This window comes from Falco punctatus (assembly GCF_963210335.1).
Source record: "Falco punctatus genome assembly, chromosome: 4".
NCBI classification, from domain to species: Eukaryota; Metazoa; Chordata; class Aves; order Falconiformes; family Falconidae; genus Falco; species Falco punctatus.
In genome coordinates this window covers 101,708,924-101,724,341 of record NC_137583.1, presented here as the reverse complement: position 1 = coordinate 101,724,341, position 15,418 = coordinate 101,708,924, and the positions used below count along the sequence as shown (strand labels likewise).

The 15,418-nt window shown below is 41.2% G+C and overlaps 1 protein-coding gene across 1 annotated transcript in view; it reads right to left on the bottom strand.

Annotated features, from left to right (window-relative positions):
- Positions 1-443: 443 nt before the first annotated feature.
- OSBPL10 (oxysterol binding protein like 10) overlaps positions 444-15,418 on the bottom strand; it is a 145,956-nt gene continuing 130,981 nt past the window's right edge. Inside the window, exons 9-12 of the mRNA XM_080387327.1 lie at positions 8,179-8,365; positions 6,016-6,198; positions 4,331-4,484; positions 444-3,605 (exon numbers count right to left, since the gene is read on the bottom strand). Coding sequence (XP_080243453.1) covers positions 3,561-3,605; positions 4,331-4,484; positions 6,016-6,198; positions 8,179-8,365 — 569 coding nt within the window. The 3' untranslated portion in view covers positions 444-3,560. The remainder of the gene's footprint in view (positions 3,606-4,330; positions 4,485-6,015; positions 6,199-8,178; positions 8,366-15,418) is intronic.

The following is a 15,418-nucleotide window of genomic DNA, read 5'->3' as shown; positions in this document are numbered from 1 at the left end:
GCCTCTAAGTGTATTTTTGCTCCCCCTGCAAGTGTCCAATGCTGCAATAATGTAAGAGTTGTATTTTAAGAGGTATCTAATCTTAAAAACAGTTAGATGCAATATGATATTCAGAAACAAGGAAATACCTCAACCTGTTAACTTTTTATTAGTCAAAATAAGGCCTAAGCTGCCCGGCCTTTCCTAAAGCCGTGATGTTGCCCAGCCCCCTTTTCCCTGCGGAGCGCTGTCCAGTTTAAACAGAAACTTACCTATGCAGTGTCTGGCAGCATGAACGGGGCAGAAAAAACCCACAACAAACAACGGTTCAGTTGACCAGTCACTTCTGTCAACCATGCAAACAGCTCACAGGTACACCGAGTGTTGTACACCACTCCTGGCATCCACGTATCTGACAGCGGTTAACTAATGCTTCCAGGGAAAGAGAAAGGGCATCCCACTACTAAATGAAACAAATCTTTTATTCATGAGCGTTGTCATTTTAAAGTCACAGATTATGAAAGGATGGCAAATCAGAAGAGACTGCCAGAGCATCTTTTAAATGATAAAGGTATAAATTTCCTTTCTTTACATTTCTAATTTAAGAAAGAAAAAGGTTGCATAGGCTTTCTACCAGTGTGCACACAAAAAACCCTAAAGTACATGGAGGTTTTTACATTACAATGCAGAGCGTACATTGGCTACTTGAAAAGGAAAATATTTACTTGCAAGTCCAAGACAGCTATTGGAACAACCTACAGAATAAGGCTTATGAATATTTACTTTTCAGTCCCGTAAAATATACTGAACACATAACTATCAGAAAATAAAATGACACTTGTGAGTCTTGTTCTAGAATCTGTCACTGATGGGATCTTTTCAGAAAGGACTGTTTTTACGTTTGTCCCTCCCAAGTTACTTTGGAAAAGAAACAGTGGTAAATGGCATCAGGGGGCTTCTTCACAGCATCGGAACAAACCAAAACATTTATCAGAGCACAAGTGGAATGTCCTCAGCATGCAGAAACAGACAACCATGCAGACAGAAAAGATCTTCAATAAACTACAAGCATAAAATCCGTCAAATTTCTCCTTAAAAGAACGGCTACAGCATCTCCGTAGCCTCAACAGTCACACCATCCAAGCTGAAAGAGGTCTACTCTTTCCAGAGCGCAGGCCTGCACGCCTGACAGAGAGGTTTGCAATGGCTGTTTTTGGGGGGGTGTGTGGCTTGTTCTTTGGTGTATGAAAATTGAAGTTCTGGGAGCATGTTCCATGTTTAATTCAGTACTTTTGATTGTTCTTTGTGTTGATATTACAAACTGTGTGAATGCTGCTAGGTACTTATCAGACTAACCTCTAGAACAAGGGTGGATCCATTATAAAGGTAGTTCTTGCGAGTGATAAAGTATGTGTTTTCCTGATGATACTTGGTAGCACTTCAGTGATTACTACGACAGCATCATTTTGGTCTTGTTACAGAAAAACATCAACTATTTCTAAAAATAAGGTTGCTTTTTTTCCCTTTAAAAAAAAAGCTTCAGTTACAAAACCAAGCCCATACAGTCCATTTTTCTAAAAATAGTATTTAAATAATTTTTACCATGAATCTTTCTAATGTGCAAAAAAAGGACATAAAAGCAGACAAAGTAGCATTTAGGAGGAAAAAGGAGCCACACCTTCATTAAATAGGGATCTGAAGTTTAAATGTAAAGATCTATTAAGTATGCCCAAAAGAACAACTAATGGCATGTTTCCTTGTGTACCCCCAACCCTGTTTAGCCTTTTGAGTTGCTCAAGAGATTTTAACGTCTACCAAAAAAATAATTATAAAATGCAGGATGCACAAGAACAGACATGAGCAGTGCTTTGACCTAAATATATTTGTGTAGTAACTATAAAGCATAAGTTACTGTATTAAGAAAGCAGACAAAAGGCACAAAATTAATCAGTACTACAGACAGGTAGGCATCCATGCTACTGTATGTTAGAAATACAGTGGTTTCGTTATGGGGCACTGTAGAACGAAGCACTGAGCAGAAGTTGGCACATTTTGTGTGTGCCTTTTGTTGCCACTTCTCTCAAAAACATCTTCACTTTGAACAAATGCAAACTAAAAAGCAACAAAGTCTTAACACACTCCTAGAATCCACTTTTAGTGGCACAGTGGTTACCTTACAAAGGAAAATCAAGCTACAGGATTGTTTTTCTTAATTTACAAAACAAATTCTATCACATTTCATTTGTTTCATCAATAAAGTTACCGTCTCGGTGTAATAATTCGCTAAATTGTTACTTTTCCATCAGAAGATCATTCATCTGAGAAGGCTAGTTATATCCTCTATTCATCCAGAGATTCCATCCAGAAGCAATCGACTGTGTCAAAAGCAGAAGAAATTAAAATACAGGTCTGCTTGGAGCCTGAACACGGCATGAAGGGCTCTGACCAGAGGACCTCTGTCTAACCTCGCAGTGAACCCACCTCTCGGCTGGTGGGGAAGGCTCATGCCCGTCACAGCAGCACACCCGGACAGAGGACTCCGACCCAGCCTCGCTCACCTCAACGCACAGCCTGGCATTTCAGCGTGCCCACAGCAGCAGCGGTTTCACGTGGAAGGCAAGGCTGGGCACGGGGTGGCCTCGGGCGCAGCTCAGCCGGCGTGCTGCCTCTCTTACATGGGGCTGGAAGGCTGAGGCAAGAGCGGCATGTAGCCGGAACACCACACCTACACCTGCCAGAAGGGACTTGGCGGAACATGTAACCCAAAAGCATCGGCGTGACAGTGGTCGGGGAACGTCGCACAGCAAGATCACAATTACCAGAGCAGCTGGCTCACCGCTGACCAGAGACCTATCGAACAGCTGGCGGTATGAACCGACAAAAAAGCGAGGACACAATGGGTTAGCGCGAACAATGGTCTCGAGAAGGTATTGCTGCTTCTTACAAGACGGCAGAACCCCCCCGCTCGTTAAGTGACAGGCAACGTGCTCTGAAGCCAGCATCTCGCAGAGCAAGCGCACTGTCAGTGCATCGTTCTCACGCCAAGGTGACTCCATGACTGTTTAGACAGAATGACTACCATTAAGTGACACATCACATTTTAAGTGCAAAACATTTTTGGCAAAAGTGAAAAATAGAAAAACCTTAACCAGTACTAATAAAAAAGTATTTTCTTAAATACTAGCATAGGGCCTGATCCTGCAAGCACACAACTCGGGGAACCCCGGCTGAGTCCAGCCAGAGTTCTATGCCCTAAAACTTAAGAGGAAAAGGTCTTTAAATCACTGTTAGTGTTTATACGTGTTTACATGTAGTGTAAATAATACGCACACAAGCACATACACACTGTGTGTATATATGTGTATACAGGGACATGTGCGCGTGTGTTTGTGTATCCATACACACAAAATGGCTCCTGAATAAACTTGAGCTTGTGGTTATTTTGAGATGCATCGTTCACAGTATATAGCTTCTCGTTTGTATCTTCTGATAACGGGACCTATTCAATGACATCTTGAAGTTATATACTGTATCATTTTAATGCCTTTAAGGTAAAGTTATGAGGCAACTGCTCTATCCCGTCAATGGGTCTTCCAGAGAGGATTCAAGTATAGCCAACCATCACCCTGCAAGAGAATAAGGGAGAGTTTACAAACAAGATTTATACATACTTCATCTGTGTATGTCCACATAAAAGCTAAATACGAATCAACACAAGAAACCATCCCTGTCATCTGAAAACTCTGTGCTTAATGAATTTACAGGGAATCTGGGCAGGAGGGGAAAGAAATCACGAGGAAGAGAAGCAATGGGAAGATGGAACAGATGAACTGCTGGTGTAAATAGCTGCACACACAGGCTAACGTAACAGGCACGTCGTAATTCCCTGAGTCTCGCTTCCCCCTTCCCACTAAGAAAGGGCAAAGATGAACTTAGTAAGATCTATTTCATCGCAAGCAGATGTGTTTGAGATGTCTGTGCTTGCTTACATTGGACAAATATCCCTAGATTGCGCTCATTTTAATACGCTGAGGTCAGGATTAGCAGGGGATGCGAGTACACAGCATTTACAAATTAAACTGTGGATTTTAAGGTAAAAGAAACATTGCTTTAAGTACCTAGCACTAGGTACCAAAGATTCAGGCTAAAATAAACCTAATTCAAGGAAAGTGAACGTGTTTACAATATGGATGAGGAAAAATCCATTGCTGCCAGACTCTGGCAAAAGCAGAATTTAAAACAATCGGTATATAGCAACACTAGCCTGTGGTAAAAACCACTGACAGATTTGTACTAGCATCCGCCTGTATGCAGAAACGTGCGATAGGGTCTTTAAAATAAGACAAAGTACCTCTTTGACAAAATATTTCGGTTTCCACGGCGTTGTAAGAGCCACGCGTTGCCTCTCCTCTGCCCGCTGTCTCTCTTCAAGGCGGTGCTTGTGTTCTGTTGCTGCATCAATATTACCTTCTTTCAGAGAATTGGTGACATGTTGCCAGAGGTGCCTGCGTGACGGAGAAAGAGCACAAGTGACAGGGTGAGAATGCTTCTGCCGCAGCTGGACCACAGTACGAGGAGAAGCAGGCTGCTGCCATGTTCTCCATGCCATTTTTGCAAGTCACATAGCTTGTGAACTCGCTCCCCCAGGATATTCATTGCATTTGTGGATCAGATTTTCAGCTTTGCTCAACTCCCAGTATTTTGCCGTGCAAGTTAACCTGAACAGCTTTTGTTCATGTTCCTGACTCTTTACAACCTGAGCTTTTTTCTCAAAGCAAATGGATTTATTTTTATCATTTCCTGATCACGTGCTTTAATGATGATCCACTCCCAAATGGCATGTGTTTATTTGCAGTTAAATATTTGAATTATAAGGGAATGTTAGCCAAAAGCCAAGAGGACATTAAACTGGGACACTGACTCTTCCCACCAGGTTACTAACAGAGGCATTGATGCACTGATTCTAGGGAGCTCTTCTAGGTCTGTGCTTTGTATTCCCACTTAACAATAATTATCAGAATATAACCAAATTTGGTTTTCACACAACGGACTGGATTCAGGCACGATGCCTTCTCACGCTATATAAGCTTAGCAGAAACTCTACTCAGAAAAAACACTGAGAAGTAGCTGACTGCAGCTTTCACATATTCCCTAGGATGTTTAAATGAGTTCTGTTTACAATCTGATAAAACTGCATATCCTGCCGAAACACTGGATAGTTGCAATTCGCTTACTAGTATCAAAAAATACAATAAAGACACTGAAGAGCTACTGGTTTCCTTATTTACTCCAACCATTCTGTTCCAAAACTACAGGGGAAAAATGAGTTTGTGATAAGCCAGCGTGTCTAGAAAGTAGGAAAATGACATCTGACCCTGCACAATAACCCAAGACACACCTTTGTACAATAAAAAGAACATATTTAGATATAATACAATGAAGCTTAACTCATGTTTTTAAATCCTCTAATAAAATGTTCCTAAATTCAATAAAAATATTGATGTTTCTGAAGATAAGCGTCAACAATTATTGACAGTGAATAACAGAACAAGTTTTTTTTCTAAGGTACCCAGTCAGTTAAGCATGTGATGTGGGAGCTGAGAGCCCTAAAGAGTGTGTGTCATTGTATCTCACATATTACACATTTGCATACATATATATATATTCTAAAATATATAGAACAAGAAATTCCAGTGTAAATCCTAAGATGCAACATTATCTGCAACAAATTGACTGATTTGACTACCATGTTAGAATCACTCAAAAAAGCAGGTGAAAACACTGCATTACAATTTTCCAAATGCTCATTAAAACACATGCAAGCATTCTGCCCATCTACAAAATTGATGTACACACCACTGTAATGTAATTTATGTTCCAAAGAACCAATACACAGCTTCACCTATTTGTGCCCAGATTAACGTGCCGTAGGAAGCGAGGCGGTTTTGAGCCACACCATCCATGACTGCAGTTTGCTTCCCCGTTCCGCTCCCATCGGCGGTTCAGAAGCAGAACACTGCACACCTCCGCCCTTACCTTGATTCCAGTGGGCCTTGCTTTGCTATCGGCCGGATCTTTTTCCTGATAACTGGCAGTTTGCTAGTGTCAACCACTTTGGTTTCTCCGTTGCTGTAAGTAAATTCCAGCGTTCCGTTCCATTCTCCCTGCGCCTTGCATACAATGGTGTTAGTGGGATTGTGTTTCACTTCGGCTGTAACCCTAATTCAAGAAGGAAGAAAAAAAAACCCACTGAAATAACTGGCCCCATTTATTATCAGCAAATGAAAGCACTACCGCAGCTAAGCTACAAGGAGCTTCCTACGTCTACAAAGTCATTTTTCAAGCCAAGTAGTGACACTGTCTCCAAAAAGACAGACTCAACCCAAGGAAGTTCTGCTAATGCAGCAATACCTTTTGGATGACATTCTCCCAAAGTACAGCACTAATTCAACTTAAAACTCTGATGCTCAGCTTGAACCCAGAACTGTTTACCTCATCAGCCTGAAAAACAGCTCCTGACATTCGGGTGACATTTTCAGTACACGTGTTATTTTCACACCTGAACGTTATGCTGTCAGATACTCATGTCAAAGACTTCAGGTACCTTTATTTTCTTTTTTTAGCTCTGCAAGTTTATGTCTTAGCTGCTGAGAGGTAATGAGTAAAGCTACCTTGGTGGTCCAAGAACTGCTCTGAGAGCGAGCAAAACAGATAGGCAGGACTGGAAATCCAAAATGCAGAGAGAAGTTTTGTGTGTGTGTCTATGAACATGCACACACGTGCTTCAGCAAGCCACGTAAGTAATCTGTAAACTCAACTGGTTTTAAATTATAAAATTAATACAGCACAACCGTCCCCAATTTTCACCCACCCTGATGGCACCAATCATCAATATATACCTTCGAGAAAAAAACCCTGTCAAAACAGCCTAATGTTGATATCTGCCTGAACACAACATGGAAATGGTTGATACACATACAGAACAATTAGACCAACTGAAATAAACCGGAGGTAACCACGCAAAAGCACAGCCTTCTCACGGACACCGCGACAGCCCGCGGCAGAACAAGAAAGGGGTCTGTGTACATTAATGACTGGGTCATCAACTTGAGCATGGAAGTAAGGCAGGAAGCTGTCTTGCACAGTTCCTCTTCACACCCTTAACGAAGGGGAACCAAAGACACTGTCCTGGTTTTGGCTGGGATAAGAGTCACTCTTCACAGTAGCTAGTATGGGCTACGTTTTGCATTTGTGCTGGGAGCAGCGCTGATAATACAGAGCTGTTTCTGTGACTGCTAGGCAGTGCTTACACAGCCAAGGCCTCTTCTGCCTCTCACCCCACCCCACCAGCGAGTAGGCTGGGGGGGGCACAAGAAGTTGGGAGAGAACGCAGCTCAACAGCTGACCCCAACTGACCCCAGGGATATTCCAGACCACAGGATGTCATGCTCGGTGTATAAAGCTGGGGGGAGAAGGAGGGGGGAGATATTCAGAGTGATGGCACTTGTCTTCCCAAGTAACCGTTATGCATGACGGAGCCCTGCCTTCCTGGCTATGGCCGAACACCTGCCTGCCCATGGGGAGTGGTGAATGAATTCCTCGTTTTGCTTTGCTTGCGTGTGCGGCTTTTGCTTCACCTACAAAAGTGACTTTATCTCAGCCCATGAGTTTTCTCACATTTACTCTTGGGGCTCAGTTGCTGGCTGGAGTTACACCACAATAACATAACCAATATCTTTATCATCTGGAATTTCAGTGCAGAGATGGGAATCCTCAATAGGGAGCTACTGCTATGGGCAGCAAAACCTCCACTTCTCTCCTCCTTACTTGAGTTCCACTACCAGTTCATCGACAAGACTTGCACAGAAGCAGCAGCTGGTGCAGCAGAAATACTGCCTTCTCTCTGTACTTTTTCCTGATCCTGCACTTACAGTGATTTTTACAAGCAACAAAGCGTGGAAGAATACATTCACTTTAGTTTAATGACAGAAATATATCCAGCTCAGTTAAACTATATAAAAATGTATAACTACAATAAACTGTGCTCTAAAGCTGTAAGTCACCTCAGACAGTAATAGGAAAAGAAATTCAGATATCTGTCTATAAAATACTCCAACAGAAGAACCAAACAGATGCCCAAGAGTTTTTCCATTGAAATCCAGTAGCAGGCAAACGAGAACAAGATAGTCATTCCCGTACCTGTGGACCTTCCCTCCATAGAATGGCTTGGTGTGGAACGTGACCGTAGCAGAATAGCCTGTTCTGGCACAATTGATGTTGACTTTCCCTCCAAGCTCCACCCATGGAATGGTAAGTATTGAGCGAGCATAGGCACTAGGCAGGGTGAAAACATACTCTTCTTCATGTTCCATCAAGTAAAGAACACCTATGTAGGAAAAAGGTTGAAAGTGAAATGATAAAAGTTCACTGATAAGACCTGACAGTCACGGACCAATTACCGTCATCAAAACATACAGAGAGCACAACATGCAGCTTGCTTGAAGGAGGTACTGTCTGCTAAGAAAAAAAAGTCTTCCCTTTGGAACAAACTTCTTCAAAGAGACATTTTCAAAACCACGCAATTTGAATGTGTACCCTGGGGTCCTTCACGGCACCAAACGGCCTATCAGAAAATCTGACTGGATTACTGATTTTGTATTACTGACAAACAATTAACTGTTAAGGCTGAAAAAAATGTTTACTTGCAAAAAGCCATACTGAATGGCTCAGATGCTCACTTAGTGTCATATCATCATCTCTCACCAGAAAAAAATATACAAGCACAGCCAAAGGCCTCTTCAATCAGGTATGTTCAGGTCCTCTCCACTAATTTCTTATTGATGCATTTGTTGGTAGGAACGAAAGGCTCTCTCTAGGTCTGCCTGGGTGCAACAAGGAAACATGTTCAAGGAAGCCATCTAGAAATTTCCGACAAGTTTGCTCCTTCATTTCCAAATGCCTGGTCTCCCACACAGCCTTTGCAAAAGTCTTGCATAGTCAAAGAGGGGCCACTGCTCTATTAGCCCAACACCAAAGTCTCCACCAGGCAGAGAAAATTGCTGGCAATTCTATTTCATTCTGGTGAAGGTTCCTCCACCCCCCAGCATTACGGGGTTGTAACTAAAAACAACAACATGCAGCAGCAGCAGTTTTTCAAGGTTATTTGGAACTATGAAGAAAGCTGCATGTCTGATCAGGTCTTAGCTTCCCCTGGGGTTAAGGATACAGCTTTGTACCCACCATAGCTGTAGTTTGGTCTTCACGACAAACAGGACATAAGACTGGGTAAAGAGTACCATAAACCTTGCACACAGAATTAGATCATGCAAAATATCTGGAGTATATTTTTCATCAGAGCTTTACACTCATCTGTGTCCCATTTAATAACTGCCTAAAGGCAAAAATTAAAGCTTTGAAAGTAATTTTTCACAAAAGGGATTGAAAATAACCCATCACAGCAAGCACTTAGAACCCAGAAATATTTTTTTAAAATCAGGAAAATTATTTTGACATAGTAATAGCATCTGTTTAGAAACAAGATGAGCTTAAGCCCATTTGCCTTTACCCTGGGGCAGATAGGGGAAGAACACATCGGTAGTGGTATTGATTAGTTTGTCTACCTGTCCAAGGGAATAACGACACTACTTATGCAAAGTTATCTGAGATATATAATGACGAAAAAGCACTAAACAGGAAGAAAGCACTATACTGCCAACATAAAAATATGCCCTTAACACTGCATGAAGACACAAACCTAAAAAAGATCCAAAATTTAAAAGTGCAGAGCTGTAACAGAAACATTGTCTTAAATATCAGCTTCAATTAATGGAACTAAAGGCAGGTACAGGAAGCTCTGCAACTTGCCACACTTCTGCCTTTTGAGACTGTTCCACAGGAAAACATCTTTTGCAGACTGGAATAGTTTTATGCAGTTGTTCTCAGGACTTCTGAAGCTGCAGCCTGCTAGCAACCACACAGCCAGTGCTTCTACTCCAGCAAATTTCACACAAATGCGCTGGAGAGTACAAAAGCACAAACACAGAAAAGCAGTGTCTGGAAAGGACTTTTAATCATTTTGCCTTGGCAAGTCACAAGTTCCTCATGTCACGTGCCAAACCCTCACAGCCAGGACACAGCTGGATCACACACACACACACGTTCTGCCTCAGGCTTCCTTGGCTCCACACCTGCAGGTACCACCGAGCTGAACACGCTGCAGGAAGGCTGAACTACCAGACTCACGCGGGACACGCAACCAGGAGAAACTTCTACTCACAGAGACAACTCTACTTATCAAACTCATTAAATGGATGCTGTAATAACATTAAATTAATAAAGAACAATCAAGAAGCCTTTTAACTAGATGATGGTAATTCAGAAAGGATCAAAGAAAGCTAATGGGTACTGATCAAACGCCGAAAGGAAACCTGACAGTCTGCAGCTGGGCATTTTCCACATGGAGAATTACAACAGGTTTTACACTCAAGTCTGTCAGCTTTCCTTTCTTCTCCTCTTCCCACTTATTCTCCACCTTCTTCATTAGAATTGTGGGCAACAGACATGTAGCAGCAACCAGCTGTGGGACACAGCCTGCGGTGCTACCCACGAGGTCACGTTTCCCCAGTCTTCATGGTCTAAGCACAGACACTGCCTCACGCTGTCAGAAAGCACAGCACCCTAACAGCACCCGCTTCCAACGGGCCAGTTCTGGGGCTTTTGTTGTTGTGAGGTTTTTGTGTTTCTTTGGGTTTGTTTTGTTTTTAAAGATAAAGGGTGTACTAGCAGTACAGTGAGCAGGTGTGGTGCTCGCTGCTGGGGGAGAACCTCACCATATGCATGAACCACACCTTCACATGAGCTTCTCCAGAGCCTCCTGCTTCCCCAGGCCCAGCCGTCCTTCTCTGACCATCACTGCATGTCCTCACATGACAGGAAACCGTTATGATAAACACAAATTTCCTCCTGAGTTACTGCAGGTTTGCTTTTGTCTCTCTGATGGGATCGATAGCTTTGTTCCTCCGTATTCAAGTGGGAGGGACACAGGGCTCTAGTGAACACTGCCAAGCACACTGAAAAGCAAACAGCAAGTAACAGCAGTGACCTTCAGTGTTAATATTTAACCACCACAGCAGGTTAGATATTAAAAACTGAACCCAGATCTCACGGTAGTATTTTTAGCACCTGGTGGCACATTTTTTCAATTCCTTAAACACCTGAATAAATACATTTTTAATCAAGTGCTATGTCACTTGAAACATGACTCCAGCTCAATAATTATGATCTGAAATAGAATTAAGGGAAAATCTCAAATACCCACAACTTGATACTACTTGTAATGGTAACATGACTCTTAGCTTTGCATTCCATCATCTGCGGAGTCCACGTGAAAAACCTCGTTTAACTGAAGCACCATGAAGACTGTAGCTGTACCACCATGCCTGAACTGAGAGCTGTCCTCTCTCAGCGAAAAGGAAACCAAAATGACACCGAGAGTCAACATTTGTCACTGCTACCACAATCTGAATTCATGCCCTACCTTGCTGAGTTTAAATCTTGAGAAATTAAAGGCAGAAAACCTAAAACCTAACAGTAATTTTTAAAAGCATCGTGTACTTTTAACATCTGCTTGTAAGTATCATTCCATTGTGACTGATCTTTAAAAGTATCTGCTGGAAAATACACATGCTATTTTTCTTGCCTTGCTTCCCCAGTATAAGGGATCATTCATTTTTCATTTTCATTTAAAAATGGCTAAATAAATTTACATGAAAAGTTGTAGAAGATTCTACATTTTCAGTAATGTTTCCTCCTCTCACATCAATGAATTATTTCAAAACCTGCAAGTTCCTTTGAAAAGGATCTTAAGTATTTATAGGCAGCTATTATGCACAGAAGAATGCATCAGGTAAGTACTCTGGGAGGAACAGTGAATTTAGCAATCTAGAGTATTAGAAAAAAATCCCTCGGAGAAGGGTGAACATTTTGTAAACAAGTGTGGAATTCTGAAATTCCCCCTTGAAACGTCCTCAACACCATTCACTCCTGCTTTTGACTAAGGCAGCGTATTCGCAGTCATGCTCCTTTCACAGCTCCTCAGCCTGCGCTAAAGGAAGCGATGCCCACGGCATATAATTTTCCCTGTTTGACTATTACGTGTCCCTCACTAGTGCTGCAGCTTTGTGAATTGATTTTCCAGTAACACATATTGACAAAACACCCAGAGGAGGCTCTGGATCAATAAGCTGCAGAAGAGGCATGTGTAAATTTAATGCTTCCCACCGACTGCATGGAGATCAATCTGAACAACAAATGGTACGTGGGACACAAACGGCCTAGGGCAACTTCCTAATTTAACAGGTTCTTCACTCTGTCTGCATCATTTCTAACACTGCACAAACAGGAGTATGTTACGTACAGGATGAACCCCACAAGGGTGTAGTGCACCACTAGCTGTGCAGATTCACATGGGAAAACATGAGATGCCAAACCGGACTCTCATCGTCTCACAAACGTTCCAGCGAGCTGCGCTGCACTGCTCATTTTCCAAAGGCTGGAGCCATTTGCTAAATTAAGTAATGAGTGCCATGCCATATGGAAACGGTTCTGAAACCACTGGGCTAAAAAAATATTAATATAAAAATTAATATAAAAAATAGAAATGTTTAGGCAGCTCTAGATGCATGGAGCAGTCAATCTTTGGGGTCAGTAAATTAAAAAGTCACTAATGCCTCAGGAATAGAAATTATAGACCTGTACATCTATAAACACATACACACATATTTGAACAGAAAAAACACAAGTGAAAACATTCATTGCTTTCATTTAGATTTACCCTGAGAAAAGCACTGAACCTTTCCCCTACCCATCAATTCTTTTCAAGGTTCATTTCAAATTAAAAAGTAATTTTAAAAAAATTATATTTATTATATTTAAAAAATAATTTCGGAAGCCTATACCTCACTACTTTTTAAAACTTTTAAAACAGAAGTGAAAACACAAGACATAACCAACCACTTGATAATACAGAGCAATCCACTTAAACATACTTTATGCCTTCTGCAAAATTAACCCATGAATCAAAGGTGACACTTTTTTTGTTGGATTTTGCTGCTTTGGAGCAAAACCCAAGAGCAGAAAAGGAACATGCACAGCCCACACTGAGGTGTGCTCACCACTGCCTTTTCCACTGAAGTATCCTTATTCTACAAGCAGTATCCATCTGTTTGAAGATTCTTTGGACCACGTAAAAAAAAACATTAAATATTTACATCGACTCTCCCATCCCTTGCTAATTTAAACCTTAATGTGGTCGTATTCATTACACCCTCTTCTCCTCCCTCACTCTCTCATTAGTACATAATTAACATTAATTCTTTTATGCAAAATACCCTCTTCTTCTATTCAGCGTAGCTTTCTCATGAGGAAACTCAATGCTGACTAGTCTGAAGAATGGGGGGTTTGTTGTATAGTGAAGAAAAAGCTGAGACATTTCATTAGCAAGCCAGATTTATACCCCTCATAACCACAGATGAAGGGCTAGCATATAAAACAGCATATAAAACATGGATTTTCAGCAGTACTTTCCTACTCGTTCTGCATCTCTGTAACTGATGCTTACTTTAAATCAAGAAACAAAAATTGCAGCTAGGAAAAAAAAATATTAAAATTTTAGTGACTTTGAGGTGCAACATACACTAAAAATTGTAGAATTAAGATTCTGAGCTGAAACCTTTGCACGAGAGGACCATACTGTCCTCAGATCCCCTATTTAAACTCTTACAGAAGCTTTTGTACTTCCATGACATCCTACTTTAGCGTATCCACTGCTGTTTCTAACAACAAAGCATAAAAAGCAACATGCTCTATACATCAAAGGACATTATGACAAGTTAAAAAATAAGCTTCAAAAACACCACAGAAACATTACCAGCATATCCCTTATACAATATAGGCCCAAAACTTCAGTACCATTTTATTTCTGTAAATAGCCAACTGCAGGAGAAAAAGCTTCACTGAATTGTTTCAAGGACATACACAAAACTATTCAGCAGAGAGCAAAGTTTCAAAACACATCACAGTTGTTTGTATTCAGCACTAAGGTCACAACGAAGTTACAGGTCATAAAATCACACAGAATATCTCAAGTTGGAAGGGACCCATAACGATCATCAAGTTCAACTCCCTGCCCATCACAGACTACCTAAAAATAAAGTGTACGACTAAGCATCCTCCAGATGCTCCTTGAACCCTGACAGGCTTGGTGCCGTGGCCATTTCCAACAAATGCATTCTGATAAACAGAACTAGAACAAGATACCACTGAATTTTCCAGAACATTAAACGCAGCTCTCTAATGCTCTGTTTGAAAGGAATTTCCGCACCCCACCCCCCCCCCCATACATCAAATAGTAATCAATGAATGCACAGTATAACAAAACTACTATACCAACATCAGAATGATCTAAATGAAGTCTCGAACGGACACAGGTGTATTTGAGATATCCAGGAAACTTCAAGTAGCATCTGGCAGAACCCAAAATCCTTACTGATCTAACAAAGTCAAAGGCACCCCCACAGGTAAGTGAATTCCAGCAACAGACAAATAAAAGGGCTGAGTGCTTTTATTTTTCCCTCATAATAGAGGGAGGGAAAAAAAGAGGAAGGGACAAGACAAAAACCCAACAGTAACACATTATTAGCTTAATCATCCAATGCACAGCAGCAAAAAAAACAACCAAACAAACCCCAGGGATTTCTATGATGCATGAGATGTCACTTTGCCTCTTATCAAAAGCAGGATAAATCATACTTCAACCATTCCTGGGAAATGCACTTAATCTGGTTTTAACAGTTTAAAGTAAGATTCTACAATCTTACCGGCCAACCTTGTTGTCAGAAAGCTTCTCCCAGTAGCTAACTTCAATTTCTACCTATTTTAGCTACATTCATACACCTTCTGAATAACAGCATGCCTTTCTACAACCTACTTTTTGCTAGACCAACTCATCCCATTTAAAATGCTGCAATGCATAAAATGGCCTTAAATACAAAGGGTGTACTCCAAATTATATTTCACGCTAAAAAGTTATTAGGCTCTGCATTACCAGACGTGTAAATCCAGACACAGTTTTTCCACATGTAAGTCAGTGGGTACTTTTGTTTGGTTCAGCAATCTATTCCCCAGTACTCACACTGACCTCAATCTAACACAGAATTTATACGTATGCAGCACATGACAAAAACATCTGTAGTACATTCTAATTTTTGCACAGCTTGGCAAATCTACACACCAACTTTAAATTAGGAAGACTTCCCTGGGACTAAAAAAAAAGACTAAAAAAATTTGAAGAAAGTGTAGTGTAGGTTCAAGTGAAGAAACAGCACTGCAAAGTAAACATTTTAAACCAAGGCTTCCAGGTTTAGGCTGGCTGTTTTCAGAT